We start from the raw sequence: 24,436 nt of genomic DNA, 5'->3' as shown, positions 1-24,436 counted from the left end.
AGTTTGAGATTGGTACTCTCTGTCTCCCATCATTTACCGCCTATGTCAGTTGTTCCCAACCTTTTTTGGTTTGTGACCTTTCAAACCTTTGTCTTGATGCTTAATTTGAATGTATTAGAAATCTGAACAGGTAAAATTATTTAGTATTTCTCTAAAAAAATGGTATACATACCATGTTTTGCTGTATATAGAAGAAAGTGTCGAGATTAATGTGCTGACCTGATCAGTTTACAGAATCTCCTTTTGGGGATCAGCAGTGATTTTTCTTCTAATAGCATTTACACATTTATTCACAATGTTTACGCTGTTGTTCAGTGGACATGGGTTTTAGTGGAAAGACGTGAATGGAGTCACACACTGTAGCTAAAATGAAGCTTAAATATCCCTGTGGTGAAGAGCTGAAGCACTAGAAAACAAGAGAGCGTGATCATTGGAGAGAGAGAAACTGTAAACACTGCAGGCTGGAATTTAGCTGACGGGGTTGAAGTCATATAGCTAGAAAATAGATTACACCATAAAACATTCACTGCGTACTCAGAGGCTACTTTATGGGAAAATGAAGAGGTTAGAAAAGGAAACCAAAGGAACACACTGCACGGGCACAATAACCTCCTAAATCCCAAAGGAATTAGGCGAACATAAAAATCCAGTATCAAAAAAAAGTACTGTAAATGCTGCCAGTACTTGTAATTAAGAGGTCTTACTTTCACTGTGCTGTGCAGGGAGCAGAGGCAGACCTAAGATGCTGATCCTTACCTCATTTCACATCAGGGATAAAACACAGGCCAGCTGTGGCTCTGGCAAAGTGCCATGAGAGGTCACCAAAGAGCCTGGAGTGACTCCAGCTGTTTGCAAGTAGCCCAGATGACACATAAACTCTATAAACAGCTTGAGACTGTGAAGGTTTGTGGCAGGAGCCAATAAACCGTTAAAAGGGATCAGCAGCATTGTCTTTGTCCAGATGATGGGCAGAGCTATAGTAGTGCTGTAAAAGTGATATGTGGAGGTTGAATTAGGACCTCAGAGGCTGTAGAGAGAAGAATTGCACCATATAGCTGTGATTCCCTGAGGGATTCTACTCTGTGTGCAAAGACTGGAAAAAAAAGAAGAAAGATATACCCATATACTGACTCAAACACATTTCATACACTGCAAAAACTCTGCTCTTGGAATAAAGGAGAAAAAAGCACACAAAAAAGGGGTAAACAAAATAAAAATTACTTTAAACAAGCAAAATTATCTGCCAACAGGAACATCTCACTTTCCTTTTTATTGTTTTTTTCTTTTTCTTTTTTTTGGTTTGTTTTTGAGAGCTGAGTTTCAACAGCAGCTTTATAACTCTGATAATTCTAGTTTCAAGCGTTAAGGTACTCCGAACCTGTAATAAAATCCCAGGAACAAGTTACAGTATCTTCCTCTAAGATAATTAAAGGAAAAAAAGCTTGAAACAATTGAAATACATGACATAATAAGAATACGTATATATTAAAAAGACAAGTAAAATATTCCCTTTCTTATATTTTGCTCTTTACAGTGTATTGCATGAAAAGTAGTTAGCAAGAGAGCAGGGAAGGCTGAACAGGTAGCTAATAGTAATAGATAGTTAATAGATAAAATAATGGTAAAATGGCTGAAACAGTTGGCCAAATGTAATGGATAAATGGTGACTTGACCAGACCAATCTAAATGGTCCAGTTTCTACTTTAATGTAATCAACTGTGTTAAATAACACTTATTTAAATTCTCTTAAAATGAAGACATTTAGAACATGACGGGTGTTCTTCTAGGACAAACACATCAGACTAAACAAGGTCGGGAACAACTGTCATACACTAGCTTCACTATGACGCAGCAGACAGCAGAAACAGGCAAACGAGACAGGGTGCATAAAATAGTAAATTGTTTTATTCTTTTTTTAACCATGCCACTGAACACTGACGCATACAGAGTTGTGCCTGAATCCACACTGAGAAAACACTTTCACACACTGTGTTACAAAGCTGTAATGAAGGGGGATTTTACTGCACACATGGCAAGAAGAACAACCCTGATTGGATACCAGGTCGAGCTTTGATCTGGCCCTGAGGTAGACAGACATTGACATAATCTAAACAATGCTAATCACATCCTTCTAGGACACATCAAATAAAAGGACATCTGCATTATCACAACATAGAAAGATCAAAGAAAAAACCCTTTTCAAACAAAAGTGCTCTATTTCTTTTGGTCCACCGAGGAAATCCATTTATAGTGCATGTTCATGTAGAATAGATACAGTGAATGTGTGTTTTCATGGCACTGAGTGTTGTTGGCTACTTAAGAAGGCATTGCTAATGCCCACAGACGCCAAGATTTGCTATACACACTGTTTTCATCCGAAGATCTCAGTCCATTGTCACTTTGAAGGGAACAATTTGAGACAAGCGTGTACTTTTACATCAAAATTGCTTGGAACTTGCATCAGAGTATCAGCCACTATCACAGTATGTTGCTTCCAGTTGCAATGTTCAGACGAAGTGGATCTACATGGCAGTCTATCTTTAATTAAGTAACAATAAACAAACACCCAGAAACAACTACCAATAGCACAGACCCATGTACTCAAGCACATCAATGCTCTACTTATAAAAGAGGCACAAGGGAGGGATCTTAATCAAATCAGAGACTTATAAAACACACACTTTAAGATGTTTCTCAAATCATACCAAATGTAAACAAATAGCAAATTACTGTAATACAAAAATACAACATGTTTAAATCTATAAGGCCTGTGTTAGGCTCACATAAGGGAATAACATACCATGACAAATTTGTACATTACAGCTACACTACAACTGACAATAACCTGCTCATAGTGATTCAAATGTCAGAATTTTCTTTTCATGTTTTGTAAAAAAAAACACAACAACTTCTTTTCATGTTTTCTTCAATTTTCTTCTAGAAAATTCTGATCCTGTGATTTTATAAGACATCTATATATAGTTAATGATAAAAAACTACACATAAAAGCCATGTTGAGGCTCTTCGCATTTTTTACACACTGTTTGACCATTTAAATTCTGATGTATTTGTTAGAAAATTAAAACTACTAGTGGGTGAATAATTTGCAGTAGGTCTTAAAACAAACGGTGAAAAGTGAGGAGAGGTAGAGCTCGCTCTACTAGAAATCATCCCAAGAGACACACCGACTGTGTGATGAAAACCAGTACATATTTGGTAACAAATAAACAAACATATAAATAGCAAAACCTATTACATTGCAAGAGAAACTCAAATTGTGAGCCAGTTACCTCGAAAACAATAACACCCACTGCAAGAAAGACAAGGCAATTAAAGAGATCAAGCTTATGAGGTCAAAACGTGGCAGCCATTCAAGTAAAACATGCAGAAAATAAACAACTCCAAAATAAGAATCCAACAGCAGAAAAAAAAACAAAACAAAACAAAAAAACAAACAAACTGAGAAGTCACAGGAAATTAGGAGAGAGAACGTTGCAAAGTTCAGCCAATCAAGCCTTCGTGGAATTATTTTCAACATCTACTTGCACAATCATAGAAGGATGACTCAGGTTGCCTGATGTTTTAGCAATCAATCATAAAGCTCCTGCTACACATACAGGTCAGCAGTCGCAGCCATTGTGGCATTTATTTTAACCACAGTGGATCCATTAGAGATACAGTTATCAAAACTGAATGTGTGTGTGTGTGTGTGTGTGAGCCATAGAAAGAGAGAAAGTGTGTATCTGTACATTGTGTGCACCAGGGCTGAGACAGTTAACAGTTCTCATAATCGATCAATCAATCGTTTTTAGCATTTTTTAACAGCTAAATATTTGCTGTTTCCTGCTTCTCAAAATGTGAGAATTTAAGTGTTAGTTATTATAAGATCAATCTCTTTGAATTGGGCTATTGGTCAGACAACAGTCATTTGAAGATATCACCTTGTCACCAAAATGACATTGTTTGAGACTAAACAATTTATCACTTATTAGTAAGAATAATTGAATCGATACTGAAACTAATCATTATTGGCAGCCGAAGTGTGGGCACAAATTTGTGTTCATGCTTGCTTTGTTTCGGTTGCCAGGTAAAAACCTTTAATCTTCCAAAATGACAACATCCCACAATGCATTTTTCAGTTTATCCCAAAAGTCTGATGTCTGTTTTGTTTTGTTTTGTTTTAGTTTAGTTTTTTGTTGTCATTTTTTTTAAACCAATAAAGAAACATTTAATCCTTCAGCCTTAAAAATCAGCAACACTGGAGTTACGAGGTTTTCACTCAGCCGTGTGTGTGTGTGTGTGTGTGTGTGTGTGTGTGTGTGTGTGTGTGAGTCAGTGTGAGATTGTGCATGGGGGGGTCCAAGTCCTGCTCAGACGTAACAGACGTACAGGTAAGTCTTTTCTATCCTCCAGTCTGCCGGCACCTCCTCGGGTTTGTGGCCCTTCATGTGCTTCTGCATGGCGGCCAGGCTCGGGCAGAAGTCCTGGCAGATGGTGCACTGGTACGGAGACGCTCCGTTGTGAGTGCGCAGGTGCTTGATCATAGCCGAGTAGTCTCTGGACCGTTGGTGACACAGCTTACACTCGAATGGCTTCTCACCTGAAAAATTCAACAATGCAGCATTAACCTTGTAGCCCCAGAGCCAGAGGCCTGCCAGGTGAAATGGGATTCACCTCTATTTCTAGTCCACTGTACTTGTGGTATTGTGTGTGTGTGTGTGTGTGAGAGAGAGAGAGTGAGTGTGTGTGTGAGTGTGTTTGTGCTCTAGGATTAGACCTATATCAGTTTGCCTGTAGTTTGATATTAGATATTGATCAGTCAGTTTCATCCACCACAAATTTGACCTCTGTGAGATATCAGGTAGCAATCACTAAAATCTAAACTGAAAGGAAATTGTTGGCAACTTGTCGGCACATTTAAATGATTTCATCTAATTGTTTAATGGTGTTTCTCTGTAAAATAAGTTAATGTAGAGGCATTCTGTGTCGTATTCTTTAAAATGGTTTTAAATGCTGCTAAACCATCAAACTTTAGTGATTAGGATTTGCTGAATTCAGCCTCAGATTCAATAAAAAATTTAATGCCTTTTATTGTCAATTTTTGTTTACTCTAAAAATAATACATCTTTTTGAGACAATAGCAGTAAAAATATTCTATATTTTCCCATTGTCTAAAGTCCCATGAAAAGAACTGCACACTCACTTATTCCCACTTAACACATAAATCTTCACAATGTCACAAGTATACTTTTATCGTCTAAAAAGAATAATAATAATTTCCTCTTACCACTGGGAACTATAGTAAATCTTACTCAAACAGGTGCATTTGTAAGGGACAATTGTCCTCTATTAATACACATTTAGTAAACAGCAGCAGGACAGTGTGTGTGGCATTATGACAGTATAAACTAGTTGGCTGTATTCATCATAATGACGGAACATGTAACCTAGTGCAACAGTGACACTCTTTGATGTGTTCTTAATAGTTTTTGAACTATGGTGGAGCACTGTGGCACAGAGGAGTAAGATGCATCAAGCTTTGGCTAGAAAGACAATGCTTTGTTAGTACGATCAGTTCATTGTTGCTTTTTGCTTTTTCATGGTAGTATTTGACAGGAACGCTTAGAAATATTCTATAGTAGAAAGATAAGCCTTACAAGCAGCACCAATACCCTGCTCTCCAGTATGTTTGAATATGTTTTGATCTCTGAACTCTCACCTGTATGTACACGGTAGTGTGTCTCTAGCTGGTGTTTGAGGCTGAACCTCTTCCCGCAGCCGTTACACTCGTAAGGCTTCTCTCCCGTGTGGATGCGTTTATGGCCCCTCAGCGTGCCGTCGTCTCTGAAACAGCTCCCGCAGAATTCACACTCAAACGGGTGATCGCCTGAAAACAAAGTCGTGTCACAACAGCAGCCGCCAACACCAGCACAGCCCATTATCGTGAGAGGCATTAAAGGCTAACTTTATCCTCGGCACGACATGGTATGGCGCGTATGTGGCTGTGTAGGTCAAACAGTCTCACAGCCCTTTGTCCACATGCATATCAAGCAGGGGAATAATGTGCTTTCAGACGTTGCTAATGTTATGACATGAGGACACTCCTCTTGGCTGTCTGCTAATAGCTAATAAAAGTCCTCCAGGCATGTGCTGCTCTGTTCTCTATACTGTAGTTAATCTATTTCTCTCCTAGGCTGAGGGTTTGACTCATCTCCAATGACCTATGTGCCTCATTATCTCAGTGTCCACAGCAACAGCCAAGTCAGAGGATACATTGCTCTCCTCATTACAGGCCGATTCTCCCCAATCCCCCACCCCACTGTGGAGCAGATGACATTTACAAAATGTTACTTCCAAGCAGAATGGCATACAAACAAGATACGCTGCCATGGCCAAAACTCCCTTCACTTCTGTCTCTTCACATCAATTATGTATTTCTCCTGTCTAGACATCAAGCCGTCCTGACAGCTGAGAGTGTTATTTAAGGTAAAAGAAGAAAAGGGGACATCTTTTCAGTAAATATCTCTCCGTCTCCTGCGGCACTAAGACTCACCCTCGGTAGAACACACAGACAAGTCATTTCCATTTGCTTTTCCTTCAATATTTATTTGGGTTTCCTCTATCATTTTGGGTGAACCACACTAGAACTGACAGCCGTGAATTGCAGAAGCCCAAAGGCTGTCTAAGAACCCAAAATATAAACAGGATGAAATTGCCCAAAATATGCACCGGCCATAACGGTACAGTGCTGTCATCAGAGAGGTGAGTCATCTTATAGAGAAGGAAAAAGGAGGGTGGGAGAGGATGCATGCAAATTGACTAAAACCTCAAAGCCAATAACCTAAGGAAATTAACCCAAATACAAAAATAAATACCGCTGTCTTTGTCTCTCTCAACATATGCATGCGTTTGACACCAAGTGTTTATGTTTTGTGACAGGAGCTAGCACTACAGACAGCGGTGATGGCACGAATGATCCGTCTCTTACCCGTGTGCGATCGCAAGTGTCTTTTGAGGGTAGTGTGGCTTGGGAAGGGGCGCTCACAGTGGCTACAGATGTAGCTGTGCATGCCTGCATGGACCTCCATGTGCTGCTGCAGGGCCTTCTGGGTCTGGAAGCGCTTTGCACACAGCAGACAGAACACCGCCATGTCAGTCCCTGGAGAACGCACAAGACACAGACGCACAGTTATTTCAGTACCATACACAGACAGGGCCTTAAGTGGGGAAACTGGGTCACTTCAACTTTGTGTGAGTCCTCTGAGGGAAAAGCTTCTTTCAAAGAGCAAGTGCCTCTACCTAAACTAACTCCCCTAAAAGCCCAGAGGCACTTTCAACTGCGAGTCTTTATACGTTCTATTTTAAACCATGAAAGTCATTGTTTTCTTTAAGAATTTCCCACACAATGCACAGCATGCCAATCACACAATCAATGGCTCCTTCCTGGTGTGTTAGATGTGTAATTATTCTCTTCATTCCCCATCAGGAGTCAGCTCCAGCCTGTGAAGTCCTCTGTCTCTGTGCTCAAAGAGCGGCTGATAGTAGCTCCACCCTAAATGATGCCTACACTATGCGCTCTGTGCAGAATGTTAAGTAGTGATATCAAGCCATTAAAGGCAGGACTGCAGGAAAAAACACAATCCAGTTTAATCCTGTGTGTGACCTGGCATCTCTTTGGGGCTGCTTTCCTGTTGCACAGAGTGTGGAGAGGAATACAGATAGGGAGTCGCTGGTAGGGTAGTTTAAGTCAAAATGGCTATGTGAGGAAGATCCATTGGCTGTCATACAGTCAACACTTGATCTACAGGCTGTGAATGCCAGAACGGATTTGAGCGCTGGCGTACACAGCCTGTAGATCAAGTGTTGACCGATGCAAATTCATATGTGAGGTAAGACTGAGGGACTGGTTAATCAGCTGCATCGGACATAATGTGCATGTCCTGGAGAGTGAGGCTTTAATGTGAGATTATGAGGTCCTTATTTCTCTGTCTGCTCAGGTTGCAGATCATTTACAATGATAGCAGGTCCCATTGCTCCTGACTCAGATTCAATCAGACATCTCCAGCGGAGGATCATTAGTAAACAGAGGACTGTGCCAGCACTTCATTGGAATTCAAGTGGGGTTGCTGTGTCGCATTTAAAATGCAGTCTGATGAGGTCCACTAAATCAAATCATTTGTTACTGTTATTGAAGTGCCTTGAGGCAACTGGCAATTAAATTGGAATTAACGCAGGGAAAGGGATACAGCACACTCATACTAAGAGGGAAGAGTGTCAGACACTTGCTTTAGGTTCAATCAAGTTAACAGACAAGCCTGTTCAAAGTAGAAAGAAAAAGAAACAAATCAAGCAAATTCACATTTCAGGGATAAATCAGAAACATTCACAGTGTGTTGTTTACTAATCCACGTATCACAATTTGCTCAGACAAAGCAGGACACTTTTTTGGTCTCAACATTTCACAGATAAGTACAATTTGGCAAAGAGCCACAAAGCCTCTTGTGTGAAATTATGGTGCTTCTTTTTGAACCTAGTTTTGAACCCCCCCCTCCCCTCCAAAAAACTTCTCTAATAGAACTGATCATTTGTAATCATTAACAGAGAGAAGACAGGATGAAAGACATTCCCTGATCTTAACAATCCTGCAGGGAGGTGATCCAGTGGAATGAACTGCACCTGTTCAGAGGCTTTATCCAGTGGACTTTTGCACAAAGGTTACACAATGAGGTTCAGGCCCTCATTGACCAAGCCCATTAGTCATAGGCTACTCACGCAACTCCTACAATCCCTGTCTTTATGCTGTCCCCTAATGACCAAGGCCCTTTCTCACCCACGGATCACAATATTTTAGTTGAAGACAAAAGACCCTCCATTCTCAACGCCTCTGCACCCTCCCCACTCCCCTTATCCGCTGACCATACAGGAAATCCTTTCACTGTCTAACCAGCTTCTCTTTCTGCCTGAGTCATACCTAACTAATGCCAGTTCACTATGCGTAGTGCAGCAGTGCAGCCTGGATAATGATCTATCTGAAAATGGCTAAAGACATTTAAGAAGCCACAAAATGCAGTCTCTGCATGACCTGTGGCGTGGAGCCTTAATTCACTTTTAACTAGTTTCTCTGGTAATATTTGCTGCAGCCAGCAGGGGGAGTGCTTTCTGTTCCAATGCATTCAGGTTAGTTTAGCTGCAGGCAAAGCAGAGCAGAGCCCTCAACCAACTGAATAACACATGATCCACCTTGTAGTTACTTCAAAGCTACTTTAATTATCCTCTCTCCACTCTCCCGTTATTAACCATCATATATTGTAAATGGCTGTTTCAATGCAGCCTGTGTACTTTGTTCCGGCTGCGCTGAAAGTTTAACATTCCTCTCTCTTTGAGGAGGTAAACCGTTACTCCCTGACACACTCGCAGACACTCACAGATGTATATCCTGATCCCTCTGTCACCAACAATACCGAAACTTGAGAAAAGAAATATGACAAATATTCTGTCACAAGAATCTCACTCTTGATCTCAGGTTGACACACGGTGACAAGAGCTCTGCAGTCGTTTTCGATTTTATTCTGCGCAACCAACGCTGAAAATAAAAATAACAAATAATATCTTGAAGTGTAAACAAAAACCTTCGGAGGCAAGGAAGTGTTTGTATGTGTTAGTGGTGGCATTTCGCCTCGCTGTGCTCTGTTAACTTTTCAAACAGAAAGGATTTGCAGTTGTGGAGTTTTCCAGTAAGCTTTGGTAATAAGTGCGGAGGAGCTTCTTTATGAGAGAATAAGCCCTAAAGTTGGCTGTCATTGCCCCCTGCTTTCTCACCCTTAACCAGACAATGGGCCTGGGATTTGGGCTTTAAGGCACAGGATGACCCCCTGACCCTTGGCCCTCAATGGGGTAAATACCATGTAATCAATGGTATTCCTCAAAGGCTGGAGAGTTGACTGAGCATTGTGTTTAGTGGGAGGCAGCCTTAACAGTGGGAATAATGATTTACTTTCAAGCAATTCTGCTACGAGGCAGAAAAATATAAACATTTACTATGTGCATTATATTACCGAGCTGCTTGTCTAATGCACAATTAGGTTTGTAATTGAGGACGGCTTGAGGTTGTTATGCTATTTCAGCATATCTCCACTAAGATGATGTGTATGCTCATGTGATTTAACATGGTCTGCCATCATACATCTGCCACTTATTCAGTCCAACTGAGGTGGGAGCCAGCCAGGCTCTCACGCTGCCTAAGAAACAAAACCATGTGTCTAGGCAACCAGATAGGATCATGGTCCTTGCTGGGGTGAAGTGTTCAAGCTAATCCCTTCATTCACAAATAAGCGCAGCCTGTTTCTTTTCAAGCGGCAAACAAAAGTTTTCCCACCCTGAGAATCTGGGAGTAAACCCACTGCAAATTGAACAAGAGATTGTATTCAGTGACACCCGCAAATCTGTATAATTTCTTCTGTGTTAATCTTAACTTCAGTGTCCGCTGCCTGCCAGTTACACTGATGGATTTGTTAATAATTTTAATAATTCAACATAATTTTGACTATTATTTTGCTAATAACTTGCCCTAATTTAACACATGCCTGGAGAATTTGATCTATTAAGGTATTTATTTTAGTAAATTGTGAATGACAGCCAAGTCAAAGCCAAACAAATCCCCTGCTGCTATCAAAAGGACAAGAAGTTTCAGACCGATTTCACAGTTCACAATATTACATCATGGCTGAACATGTCCACCAGACAGACTATTTCCTACGGCCCCGCTCGGTGTATACAGTGTGCTCACTGTCTGTTGGCTCACTGATATCACCCAGTTAAACATAAACAGTCATGCAGGCTACATTATGTGCTAGACCTCACATGACCCCGCACTTTCATATGACTGCATGTGTTCATGCAGACAACTCCCTGTAGATGTGGCAGCTCGAGAAGCACATACACAAATGCTACAGTACCTTAAACAACCCCGGGTGCTCATCAGTAGACTGCTAATCTACCCGAGTGAGGAACAACCGACTCAATAATTAATGCAACAAGAGATACGTTGCTCGTGTTTAACCACCATTCCATGGACCGGTTCATTTAGGTCACACACAGTTTCATTTGCCTCGATTCCTAGAATGTTTACATTATTTTCTCTGTCTACTGTATTTCACTTTGCGTGGCATGGCAGAGCATCCTGGGAGCCTTGCGTATCATGACAGTCTGTGTAAATAAATACTGGGGACACAATGGCCAAACAGAGCACAGTTCAGTTTAAAGCTTGTATGAATTAAAACTGGGTATTAACAGGAGGGTGCAATACGATGACAGACACTCAATTAGGCGAGCTAAAAGGTCTGCATTAAGAGGGCTGTATTAAAAAGCTTGGGCTGTATCTGAATGGACTACAGGACTGTTTAATTAGGGCTAGGACAGAAGGTAATATTATTCACTTGATGAAGCAGCCCGTAATGTGTGGAAACAGTGCAGCTGCTGTGAGTACACAAAGGCAGCACTCTTATGGCCTCTGCCTTGAAGGCAAGGTGGCAAAATGGTCGGCCAGTATGGTTTGAAGGATATACAGTCAATTTGTGTGCGTGCTGTAGATAAGCTACAGTCTTGGGTTTTCCAATATTGAAAGCTTGGTGCCCCAGAGCCTTGACTTGCTCTGATGAAACAAACCCCTTTGTTGTGAGAGCAGTTCGGAGACAGATCCATTCTTTTATTTTGGGCACTGACAAGTAGGTCAGAGGAGACTATGACAGTGCTGTGGTGAAGAGTAAACAGCAGCACATGATGTTGTTTTCCTCTCAGTCCTGGCATCCAACAACCAGCAGCAATCCTCTTGCCCTCAGGAAGTCCTCACATACCCCCTACCCCCTTCCCACAGTCCACCCCACCCCTCCCACACACACACACACACACACACACACACACACACACACACACACATACATATCCTCCCACCCCCCTCGCCTCTCTTTGATCTCTAACTTCAGCAACCCACGGCCATTCACCTCTGACATATCAAAATGGCTAAAGAGACTTTCACTGTAAGCTGGTCTTGCTGCCAGTGTTGCCAATTTGCTTCAGAGTAAGGTCTCCCAAAAGTAGTATTATTTCCCCACCAGAGGAGGTGGACAGCAGTGTTGCAGCTGCTGAGGTCTGACAAGTGTTAATCTGCTAAGAGGAAACTCATTTGGCTCACTGGTTATGCCACATGGCAAATTAAAGCCGTGGCTGTACCATCGGCACCCGAACACTAGAAGATCCTGTGTGTTTTTTAGGGGAGAATAAAATCCAGGTAATAGATTTATTAAGTGTAAATCTTTCCATTGAGTCGGAGCAATGTCATAATTTCCCTACATAACCTCACAACACAGCTGATTAAATTACCTGTAGCTCATGTCGTCGACTGTGGGAGCTACAATAAGAGTCAGTAAAAAGGGTCATGCGTCACAGCAGACCGAGCTGAGATCATGACAAAATGAGAGAGTAATGCCCTCCTGTACCCTGCTCTGGATTCAGTGCCAAGCTGAAACCGAGCTCTGGATGTTTACAACTCGGGGAGATGAGGGTAGAAACTTCTGGGCATCGTTAACACCCCTCCATGTCCACATCCATTAACTATTCATACTGTGTGTGCCACCTGGAGTTACAGTTACATGCCAATGCTCCTGAGAGGGTTATCACCTTTCTCTGACAGTAGCAGAAAAGGTGTGGATTCAGACACTGTCAAGCATATGTACCGTCTGACAACAATCTCACTGTTTTTCTCAGTTAGAGAAGTTAGAGTCAAACATGTTGATAATTTTTTTTTCACTTGAAACTAATGGGACATTATTCAAGGGTAAAGACCCACTACATTCACACTGCGGGGCATACTTATGGTATAAAGGCTTTATAGGTTGTCAGTAATGATTTTATCAATGGCAATAAAGTAGTTGTCAGTGCTTTAAAGGCCAGTATTAAGCTGTTAGAAAACAGAACTTGCCAGATTGCAGGTTCATATTTAACAGTCTAATCATGTTAGTTGGTGTTTATCTTAAATAGTTTTTAAATTACAAGATGGAAAAACTGGGTCATAGGTTTTTTTTTTGTCTACTTCAATGTAAGGCTGCAGCTAACTACAGTTTTCATTTTCGATTAAACTGCCGATTATTTTCTTGAATAATGATATGGTCAACAGTGAAAAATGTCCATAATTTTGCAGAGCCCATGGCTCATATTGCTTTGTTTGTTCAACCAGCACTCTCAAAACCTAAAGATATTCATTTTACTGTAATAGAACCAACAAATACTGACATTAGAGAAGCACTTTTTTTCTGTTGATCAACTTATCAATTAATTAATTTATTGATTTAGCTAAAGCAACTACCTTTAATCCATAACTGGTATTTTAAGTCATTGTAGGTTTTATTTATTCCAATTTTTATTCAGTTAATTTCATCAAACAGCTAAAAATACAAAGTAAGCCATGTTTACAGAGATTACACACCAACAACAACAAAAAAAGCTAAAATGTAGGCACACAACCTAGCAGCTGCACAATGTCCTTATTTATTTATTTATTTTAATGGACTATTACTGATATATTATGTATGTTGTTCTAAGAAAGCTTGCATGGTGGGATGTAGCATTATACGTGTGTACATTATATGTCTTAAGTATTGTGTTTTATATATCTTATTTTAAAAATCTGTGTTCTCCTCTGGGACAGCAGTTAGTAGAAAAAGCATTACTTATTTAGTTATTAGTCATTGATAAATTAATTAGTGACAACTTATAAGCCCTTTATATGTTAGCCCCAATTACAAAGTGGTATTAAAAGTAAAATATTAATACTTCTTACCGTTAATAACACAAATACCAATTTACTGAAAAAAAGATGTGCTTTTAGTACTTCACTGGTAGAGCACTTACTTGTTCTTGTTTTTATATATCTCATCTTTTTTTTTTTTAATCTCCTTCTCTCTGTAAAGCACTTCCTAACTTCTGTTTTAAAAAAGTGCGACTCTGTTCAGTTTCTTTGCTTGCTGAGAATAACATAGAACGGCTGAGTTTTAAGAATTGATTTAAGAGGATGAAAATGACTTCAGGTCCTCAGGCAGGTTGTTCCAAACTCTAAGAGCCCAGATTGCAAATCACAAGACACCATCCAGGTTTGTGCAGTCACTCAGCCAAAGACACAACTTAAAGGAAAAAAAAAAAAAAAAAATTTGACTCATCGTCGTGCCAACTGTTAATAGCAGGCACTGGCTGGACAAGAAAGTGTTGAAATACAAACATTTTCTTAATTTGAGAACACTGACTAAAGACAAAAGTTGTTGGCCTTGCTATTGAGTGTGAGTGTAGTAAGGTAAATAATTCCACAGCCGCTCTCAGGCAGCAGGTGAGGATAGTATGTCTGTGAAACTGTAATGCTGGCGCTGTAAAGCTACGGCTGTGGTGAAATGGCATGCAGTGGGTCTGGATGCCAAGGGATATTAGTGGGTGATATGTGAGAGGGCCTCCCACCTCACTGTTGATAAATTATGGAGCATCATGACAGGAACAGTTTAACCCAGCCAGCATGACAAGCAAGTTTAGACCCACGTAGTCACGGCTTACTCAACAGCTCAATGCATGCTGTCCAGGTTAAACATAATATGTGCGTGTGGGGAATGTTAGTGCATGCACACATGTTTGTAAAGTACCTGTGTGTGTTTGCCTGTGGGCTTCCAGAGCATCCTCTGAGGAGAATGTTGCTCCACACTGATCACACACCAGCGCCTCTGCAGGAGCTGTAGATAAAATCAAATTTATAAGAATGTATCTTGATCAGACATAAACACAAGCATGTGTGTTTGTAATTGTAGAGTAAGTCAGTTAATTTAGCATTTCAAGAGAGCTGTGGAAAAAGCAACAAGAGGGGAACAAAGGTGCCCTATTTCAGAAGTCACCAAAGAGGCTTGCTTGTCACACACTTGTGCTTTTCAGGTGTTAACACAAGGAAGCAAATGCGCAGAGTACAATGGAGCAGAGGAAAGCGCCATAAAAAACACAACTCAGGACAAACAAAAGCACCAGACAGGGTGCAACGGCCCTTCTTCTTGACAAAAAAGAGCCGAGCTGAAGAGTTTTATTTACCGTGCCCTGTTATCAGTCTCTGAACAGTGAGCAGACTGTCTGCCTGAGAGGCCACAGAAGGACTGGGTGTTCTCTCTACAGCAGACGCTTCCCGCCTGCGGCACATCCCTTTATCAAAAAAACACTTCAGAGTCAACACCCCAAATCCCATCGCATACACTGTAACTACAGTTCCCAGTTCACCTTTGGAATGCCCTTGTCTATTCTGATGAAGACATGAAAGAGACAAGTATGCATACTGCTTGCAGAAACATTCAATCCTTGTTCTGCACTCACCTCACTCCTGCACAGACAGACACATAGGACAGATATGCAAGCACACGCACACACACATGTGCGCACACACACACACACACACACACACACACACACACACACACACACACACACACAGCTGTTTGGATGTGGGTTGGCTCTCACAGAGATGTAAATCGGTTGCAGATCCATACTGGCCCAGGGCTCATTCACTGATCTATTTTCTGCTCAGCTGGCTTTAAATGAAGTTAAAATGACTCATTAAAACACCCACAAGCTTTGGGAACTCTGAGCGCTACAGCCTAAATGTGGTCCTCTTTCAACTCTTACGATGCCTCTATACACAGACACTGTGCCACTGTTCCCAGTGCTGCACACAAATAACAAAAAAGCCCCAATCTGTTCATTTCTAAAAACAACAATTTTTGAAAACAAACTGTTACTGTTTTGAAGCGGTGCGTTTTGTTACAAGGCACAAAAATAAAACTTGGTTGAGAGTAGTCTTATATATAGTAGTAACACTGGAGCAGTGTTGTAGATCCTGATGTTGTGTGACGCTGTCCAGTGTGGTGTGTTGTGTTGTGTGAGATTGTGTGATAAGGGAAGAAGAGAACATAGTGCATTGTCTTGTGCAGTCAAAGGCACGGAGTGTGCTCTCATCCATAAACCATCAAACTGTCTCCAGACGCGGCTGCAATCGTCCTCCATCAAAACACTTTGTCTGGCATACCAAAATAAGAGCCAGCATCGAGCTGAATACCAAATCAGCCCATTAGAGCAGTGGAGCACTCGCTCCTTAGCAACCAGCGGGATCTAAGGCTGCTATACCGAAATACACAGTGACAAAGAAATGAGATCCACATCTCTTTTTTTTTTTTTTTTTTTTTGTAGTATTATGGGTTGACACATTGGGATGGGGAGAGTTTATGCAAAAATTCAAATTAGGTTAAAGGTGCTGCTGCTGTGGATGTCACTGCGAATTGAAAATCAAAGCGTGTTGTCAGGGGTCTGCAAGTAATGCAAGACAATATGTGTGTTTAGGGTTGTGCGGAGGGTATAGACGAGAGGATGGGGAGGGGCGTGGGGGGAGAAAAGGGACGACTCAGGTGAAGTTTAAAGGAGCAGATTCTCTCTCATCTGTCAGCAGTATGTCATTTCCGAACAAGGGACCTCACCTTGTCTATACACATATTCCAACTGAGGTTTCTGTTTTAGTTTCATTTTTAGTCCCTGTTCCACCCCCACCCCACAAACCCACCCCCCCTTCCTCCCCTCTACCCCTCTGCTCCTCTTTCTCTATTTTGGATAAAGTAGCTGGGAGAGCAGTCAGGTCTGATTAAGTCTGCATTTGGGTACAGTGTGTTCCTGGACACACATCTGCGAGCGAGCCATCACACACGCTTCGGAACACTGGCAGAACACCCAGGCCTGCCGGCAGCTGATGATGTCATCACTCAGAAGGGGCAGAGCTGGCGAGCTGCCAGAGTCTCCGAAAAAACACAGAAACGATTCAAACGGAGAGAGAGAGGGAGGGAGGGAGAGAGGGAGAGAGAGAGAGAGAGAGAGAGAGAGAGAGAGAGAGAGAAAGAAGGGGAGGAGAGGGGAGGGAGGGGAGAGGTACATAGACCTAAGCATGGAAAAGAAAGCATGATCCAAGTATTCGGAGCAGCACTAACTGGTGGGAGGGAGGGGAGGGGTTGTAGTATGAACAGGTGCATTTGAAAGGCCGCACTATCAAGAGGCTTCATGAGCACTGAATACTGTGAGATGAGAGTGTTAGAGTTACTAAGTACCTGTGTGAGACAGCATGTGCATCCTCAGCCGCATGCTGTCCTGGAAGTGTTTGCCACAGTATTCACAGCCGTGGCCCTTCTCTTCGTTATGCAGCCTCCTGTGGAAAGACAAACACTAATGTGAGCGTGTTAACAGAGACGAGAACAGAGCGAAGAACGCACTCGTGATAATAAAAGTATCTCATTTCTGCGCCTTTTTCTGTAAGGTCTCCCAAACCCAGAAGCATCATTGTCCTCGTAACAAGAGGAGCATGTTTTAATTCCGGCAAGAATCCCTCACTGAATGCAGCATCATTAGTGTAAGAGGCCCTTGGAGTTGTGAATCACAACGCATGAATGCTAAAAGAACACAGACAATAGGATATCTGGCTAATTTCAGAGTGCAGACATACGCGTGTCTCCACCCGCCAGCACTGCAAGACACTGGGCACGCACACAAACACACACACACACACTAAGCACATGCACACAAACTCACATCCCGACATAACACGCGCACACATACACTTCTCCTGTAACTGCAATGAAAAGGAGAAAAGAAGATGATTCGCTGAAGCTCTGCCGGCAGCAAAACCTATCATATCATATCACACACATCCAAGCATGCAAGGCATCTGTACTGTTATCCTTATATCACCCTGCTAACAGCAGCACCAAATGGCCTAAAAAGAGTGCACGGTTAAACACACTCTGTGGTCAACATAAATGAGTCCTGAGATGTAATTTAGCACACATGAAATCAACATTAACATATGAGGGGGAAAAGGAATAATATTGGAGCTACATCCCCAGGAGCACTGGCAGTTTCTCAGCTTTTTACTGTATGTTTGAAGATTTGACCAAATTTAATGGTGATAATTTACTTAAAAAAGCTTTTATTTTGGCAGTCTTAGGTGCGAACCACGTAACCGTGATGTATACATTTCCTTTTTCTCCTACACCATTAACTGTTTAATTAAAGGCAAAAAATATGGAGTGTTCTGGTGCCCTAGGGGTTTAAGGCCCTCACCATGTAACCATAATGTTCCCAGTTTGAGTCCAGCTGGGGACAGTTGTTGCATTTGATCCTTCATCCCTCTGTCTCTCTCTTCATTTCCTGTCCACACTATACAGAAAATGGGGCTATCCCTATTTCCCATAGTCCCTAAAAAGGATTCAATGATAGTAAATAATTCAAGGCTCCTGAAAAACTTCAAACTTGCATTTAAAAACTACCTGAAATACTGCAGGTTTTAGTTTGTAATGTCAGCCACATATGAGGCATGACCTTTTTAAAAGTATTGCATTTTCGAATTTTGGCACTCAATTTCTCAACTTTTTGTTCCTTTATTCTGCTGGGACAACTCCAACAAAGGGTGCAAAAAAAAAAAAAAAATCAGTTTAATTCCTGTGGTTTTTCATACAAAACTCTGAGGAGATACCTCTTTAACAACTCTACAAATGTCAATCTGCAGACCAGGTGTATGCTCAGTGACCTGGTTACAGACCTGCAGCAACTTCATTACATCCTCAAGCGGCGCCACCAATGCAACTCCTTCAACCTGCGGACATCCGCCTGTCTCCATGAGTAAGCACCGCGCATCACTAAATATCCCACAGGATGCTCTGTTTCACCGGGCAGTTTCGACACAACTCTACAGTGGCACGCGGCTGAAATGTCAGCCGCAGGCGCGGACGGGGGAATTAGAGAGAGAGAGAGAAAGAGAGAGCGAGGGAGAGGCTGTGATCCTAATCATGGGCTAGCTGCATATTAGGACTTCGGGCTCGCAGATTGTCTTGTTTCAAATGATTGGTGATGAGTCAAATACACTGCCACGCACGCACAATTATAAACATCTGCAACCAAGTTAACGAGAGTTGTCACTGAGATAGTTGGTGAGGTTTTTTTGTATGTGTGTACAAATGACAGAATACAAAGTGACAAGCTCATAAATAAGGGAGAAGTATAGAAAAAACAACGGGGTGAGTCGAGAAGCACAAGTTATCCATCATCTAGCTGAAGCGTCCAGCCTGGTCCCTGCTGAGAGGCTCCTCTCTGCTGATGCAAAGGAATGCATATCAAATAGCCTGGGAGACAGCCTGTTGTGTGAGGCACACTTCAGCACAAATAATCAAACAGAATTTAAAAAAATAAGGCTTTGTAAATAAGACACCAAGGCCTCTTTATATCAAAAATCCCTCACAAAGACCTGATTCAAAACTTCCCGACATGTCTCACTGTTAACACGAGTGCAGGTGTCCGTGAGAATAAATTAACATATTTGCTGTTGCTCCTTCCAGCTTTTAGCTCACATAGTATTTTAACATATTTGAAGGAAGGAAAAAAAATCCCAAAGACCAAGAAACGGCTCAGTTCAAGAGACACGTGTCCAATTCTTTTCTTAACTGCATAATCAACTGCTTAGCTTACATTCATCATGCCACACAAGCATGCACGCACCTGCGAATCCCTCACATCTTTTATTAGATATAACACACATTTTGTGGAGCAGGGAGTGTAGCTGTGTGTTTTGTTTTTTTGTTTTTTGTTTTTTTTGTTTCAGGAAAATATCACAGACTAAAACTATGACCTCTTTCTTTTGGCTTTAACAAGTGATAATTAGATTTTGGATCACAAAATTAAACTTTAAGATGCTAAAATAGATTTAAAATAAACTGTAACGCTGTGGGAAAGTGTAAGAAAATGTGGTGTTGATGGGCGCGTGTCACCTGTGTTGCTCCATTGCCTGCCTGCTGTGCAGCTGAAGCCCACATTCGCCACAACACTGTTGGCCTTGAGCCTGGCCCTCGTGCCTCATCCCCGCCGCAAACTGGCCCAGCCTGCTGAGGAGCTCTCTGTGCAGCAAGCCTTGGTGCAGCAGGCCGCCGTAGGCCCTCGGGTCCAGCGGCACGCCCAGGGACGGGGCCACAGAAACGGACACAGGCAGCATCCCCTCCCCTGCGTGGTTGGAGGGCACAGAGTATATGGAGGCCAGATGTTTCTCAGCGATCCCGGGGAAACAGTCAAGAGAGTTGCCCACTGATTGCCCTCCGTCTTCAGGGCCCGTGTGCAGCTCTCGAGCACTGGTGATCACGCTGCCCCTTAGGGGAGTCCCCGGGGCTTCGTCTCGGGGCTGGTCTGACATACAGCTTCCCTCCCCAGCGCTGGAGGACCTGCCCTCGCAGCTGTTGGCTTCGTCCACCTGCATACTCTCTGATTTTATACTTCTGGAGGGATCCTGGGACGAGGCCTGGGATAACTCTGCGCCGTGGCGCTGAGGTTCCTGGGAGCTCTCCATGTCAATCTGAGTGTCCAGCTTGGGGCTCGACTCAGGAGCGGCGTCAGGCTCTGGACCAGGAGAGCTCCTCTCTGTCATGTGATACAGTGCCAGGTGGTGCAGAGCGGTGGGAGTGGTGCGGTTGGGTCCGTCCTGTATGGAATGCTTCTTGGACATCAGCATGTGCCTCCAGTGCCTGGCCCGGCTGTGGTCACCGTGGTCCCCGGAGCCGTGATTCCTCACCGCCACCTCCTCGCTCTCCTCTGCCTGGATGGTCTCCAGCACCTTCAGACACTGCTCCTCCAGGTACTCGATCTCCAGAATCTCGGCGGCGTACAGCAAGTCGTCCAGGTCCTCGGCCGTGGCCTGGAGGGACGCCGTGTAGGCGTACTCCAGTATCTGCTGGAAGGTCTTGGGGGACAGGAAGTCCAGGGCGTAGCGCAGGCTGCTGCGGTGAAACAAGATCTCGAACATCTTGCTGGTGCAGGCCAGGACGGTGCGGTGCGCCGGGAACTCCTGGCCATCCACTGTGATGATGACATCACACAAGGTGCCGGTCAGACGCATCTGATTGGCCCGCTGCAGGAGCGTGCTGGGGTGAGTGGGATTGTGGAGCTGGAGCACACCCATGTTTGTCAGACCCGTATCCACTCGGACCTTTGCTGAGCCCACGCATGAGGTGTGGCTGTCTCTGCCTACTTCACTTGCCTTCTGCTGGTTGTGGGTCTGTGGTTTGAGTGGAGTGGAGGGGGTGGAAGAGGGGTGGGGGGGTGGTGGAGGGAGAGGATCATTAGCGCCCGTCTCACTTACAATGTGATGCAAAAGACAGTTAATTATACTCCAGTCTACACTTTGATCCACACTCAATCAATGTTGTTGTTTTTTTAAATAATATGCATCAAAAAATATAGTAAATTAAAAATGTTCTGTGAAATATAACCCCCTCGTTTAATCCTTTCAGGGGATTTATCTCACGCACGCAACATGTTTATTTATTTTAATTAAGAACCAAAGGCAGACAACAGGTCGATGAGCGCAAAGCAACAGTTTCCATTGCAGGTGATTAGTCTGAGGTCTCGTTGAGAGCGGTCACGTCGCTGTAATAACGTCTGCATACAGAGAGGTGACGGTTCAATTTATCAAGCGCCACACACACATGCACACGTACCCCCCCCCCACACACACACACACACGTCCATGCCCTCAACAGGTAGGCTCGCTATTAACAAACATCTCGAAGGGATGATTAGCTCATTTAGGCTGCTCACGTTCATGATTAGATATGTTAAAGACAATTAATCCACTCTGCTTAAAATCCCTAAATAACTTATAAAACTATCAAACAGATGAAAGCGTGAAAACGACGCGCAATCCTGGCACCGCTTCGTGTGTGTGTGTGTGTGTGTGTGTGTGTGTATTTTTTTTCCTTCTTCTCTCCAGTTAAATACCTGAATGCCTGTCTGTCTGGGAGATGATTAAGCTCAGTGTGATGTTTTTAGTATTGGCGGACCACTCAGCAGCACCGGGAGTGATGCTGACAGGCTGCATCCTCAACTAACCGCAACACCAGAGCGCATCAGGTGCAGACGCACAATTCCACCTTTTCTTATCCAAACACATTGCGACAAATTAACCCTCACCCAGCGCTTATTTACTGTCTGCATGGTGAGCGAGGTGGAAGGGGGGGACGAGGAAGGGGGGACGCGTGCTGTCCAAAAATAAAAGACCCAATTTATCTGAAATAGTCCAATGATATGTCGGCGAACTGAACGGTCTGACATCCAGTCTGAGCTTTAATCAAGTTTGTTTTTACAAAAGAAAACAAATCCTAAAACCAGGCTGCGGGCAAACTTCGGGTCGATTTCCACATGTCTGCTGTCAGGCGAAATTACAAAAATCCGCCACGAAACTGGCGTCATTCAACACATGAATTATTAAAATTAGTCTGAGACTGAAGAAGAAGTTCACCGGAGCGGAATCACCTGGCTGAAAAGCATCAGGAGAGGTGATAATTTTGGAATAAAAGTGTGCGGCTGTCACAGTTCTTACCTCTGTCTCCTAACGTCCTCCGCTGATTATCCAGGCAACATCATGGTTACACATTTCACAGTACCCGCTCCAAACTCAGTCCTGCTCCAAGTAAGCAAATCATCAGCCAGCCACGACAGTCAAAGCAGCAGGGGGAAAACACCACTTCCGAGAACGACTTTCAAAATAAAACAACGACTTGAAAACCACGTGTTTTAATGCTTAACGGGGGAGAATGGGGCGTAAAGATAGTGTTTGATATGATTAAAATACGTGATGAAGAGGGGATATACAGTATATTAATAATTTAGTTGCAACCAAACGTAAGAATTTATGGGAAAGTATTTTTAAAACATTTATTTGGTTTGTGAGAACCTGTAGATTAGGACTATCAAATTAAAATGAAGACAGATTTGGAAAATCTCAAAACAGTGTAAGTCAATAATGTTAATGTTACATCATGATATTATGTAGCTGTAACTGCAGCTTGCACTGAAAATAAAATATTTACATATTATAGTAATTATTGCAACATATCTAAGTGTACAGGTAACTATCAGTAAAAAGTTGTTTTTTTTCCGTGACACACTATATCCAAATATTTGGGTAACACTCAAAGACACAGTAAAAAGTATATATTTTATATATTAAAATATTACAGTTAACATTTATTAAGAGAGGACCTTCTTTTGGTGAGGGGTTGTCTGCCTCAAGACAAATAATGCTAAATGTGTCGCTTATATTGATTTTGATACAAAGGTATGTGAAAAGAAAATTGTGTAATTAAGTTACATTTTAAGGGTCAGGTTTATGTGGGTCTTCTGTCTGTAATGTTATGTAATCTATCTGGAAAATACATTTTTTTGGCAATAAAAGTCGACTTCAGATCTGTGGGAGTGGCTCTGTGGTGTAAAAATCATTCCTGTACAGGTTGTGAGGAGGGGAGCACGAGTGACAAACTTTAGTTTGACTGGAGGAAACTGAGATGTTACAATCGAACCTGTATTTTCTGACTGTGGCTGTGGTATCCTGGTGACCTAGTGCGTTAAGTCACTGACCACAATGTTTTGTTTTCATGTTTACCCCACTACATTAATCTGACAGTTACAAATAACTCGGCAGATTACTATTTTACATATGAAACATACAGTATGATAACCTTAGGAAATGTAATTTTTTGCACATATACTATCAAACATTAAATAAATGAAATTACTCCACTTTGACAAGCAGCAATATTCAAATGCTCCTCATATGTTACTGTATAACTAATTATGAGATAATAATGTAAGTGAGTTGATTGTGTGTAATGAGTACCGTTCCATGCAAAGTTTTGGGGAAATTACAAATTTGTTGATTTGAGCAGAAAGGAAATAAATACGACCCCTGCAGCAACGGCACTTTTTATCTCATGAACTGAAAAAATGGAGAGAAAATCCTCCTTTGCAAACTGTTCAGCATGGGGGTGGGAATATTCTGCTTTGAGGTTGTTTGGCAGCCAGTGGCTCGGTGTCCTGCAGTCAGTCAAGAAAGTTAAGGTGAAGAGAGGCTGGCCTCTTCAACACCACAATGATCCGAAACAGACCTCTAAATCCACCATGACCCACTTCAAGAAACACAAACTGAAGCTTTTGGAACAGCACTCACAGTCTCCTGACCTGAATGTCCTTGAAAATCTTTAGGTAGATTTTAAACATGCTGTGTGTGCAAGACGGCCTAAAAATATCTCCGAGCTGTAGGTGATCTGGAAGAAAAAAGCAGGTGAAAATTCACGAATCAAGAATAGAAAGATTTTTGGCTGCTACAAAGAGCGTTTGCAGGCTGTGATATCTGGATATCTGGAAGTCTGCACACACTTCATTTACTGCTTATTTTTTCTCCATTTGATAATTTTAGGAAATAAAAAGTTGACAGTGCATCAATATTTTAATACAGGCTCACTTGAATGTTGCTACAGGGTTGTAATTTTGTCTTTTCACTATTTAAAAAAAA

General features: G+C 42.3%; 1 protein-coding gene across 2 annotated transcripts; it reads right to left on the bottom strand.

The window, feature by feature from the left end:
• Positions 1–1,883: 1,883 nt before the first annotated feature.
• On the bottom strand, positions 1,884–22,598 carry zbtb16b (zinc finger and BTB domain containing 16b). Of its 2 annotated transcripts, XM_018668237.2 has the most exons (7): positions 22,466–22,598; positions 19,869–21,142; positions 17,160–17,257; positions 14,679–14,765; positions 6,989–7,159; positions 5,720–5,887; positions 1,884–4,600 (listed from the first exon to the last, which is right to left on the bottom strand). In XM_018668237.2, exons 2-7 carry the CDS (start codon positions 21,044–21,046, stop codon positions 4,371–4,373), a joined length of 1,932 nt encoding a protein of 643 aa, XP_018523753.1. In that variant the 5' UTR covers positions 21,047–21,142; positions 22,466–22,598; the 3' UTR covers positions 1,884–4,370. The 2 variants fall into 2 exon arrangements, with proteins under 2 accessions (XP_018523753.1, XP_018523754.1); XM_018668238.2 differs by lacking the exon at positions 14,679–14,765.
• Between the last annotated feature and the right edge of the window lie 1,838 nt (positions 22,599–24,436).

This window comes from Lates calcarifer, linkage group LG21, assembly GCF_001640805.2.
Source record: "Lates calcarifer isolate ASB-BC8 linkage group LG21, TLL_Latcal_v3, whole genome shotgun sequence".
In the NCBI taxonomy this organism is placed as follows: Eukaryota; Metazoa; Chordata; class Actinopteri; family Centropomidae; genus Lates; species Lates calcarifer.
Note: the sequence above shows the minus strand (reverse complement) of the source record. Positions and strands in the feature narration are given on the sequence as shown.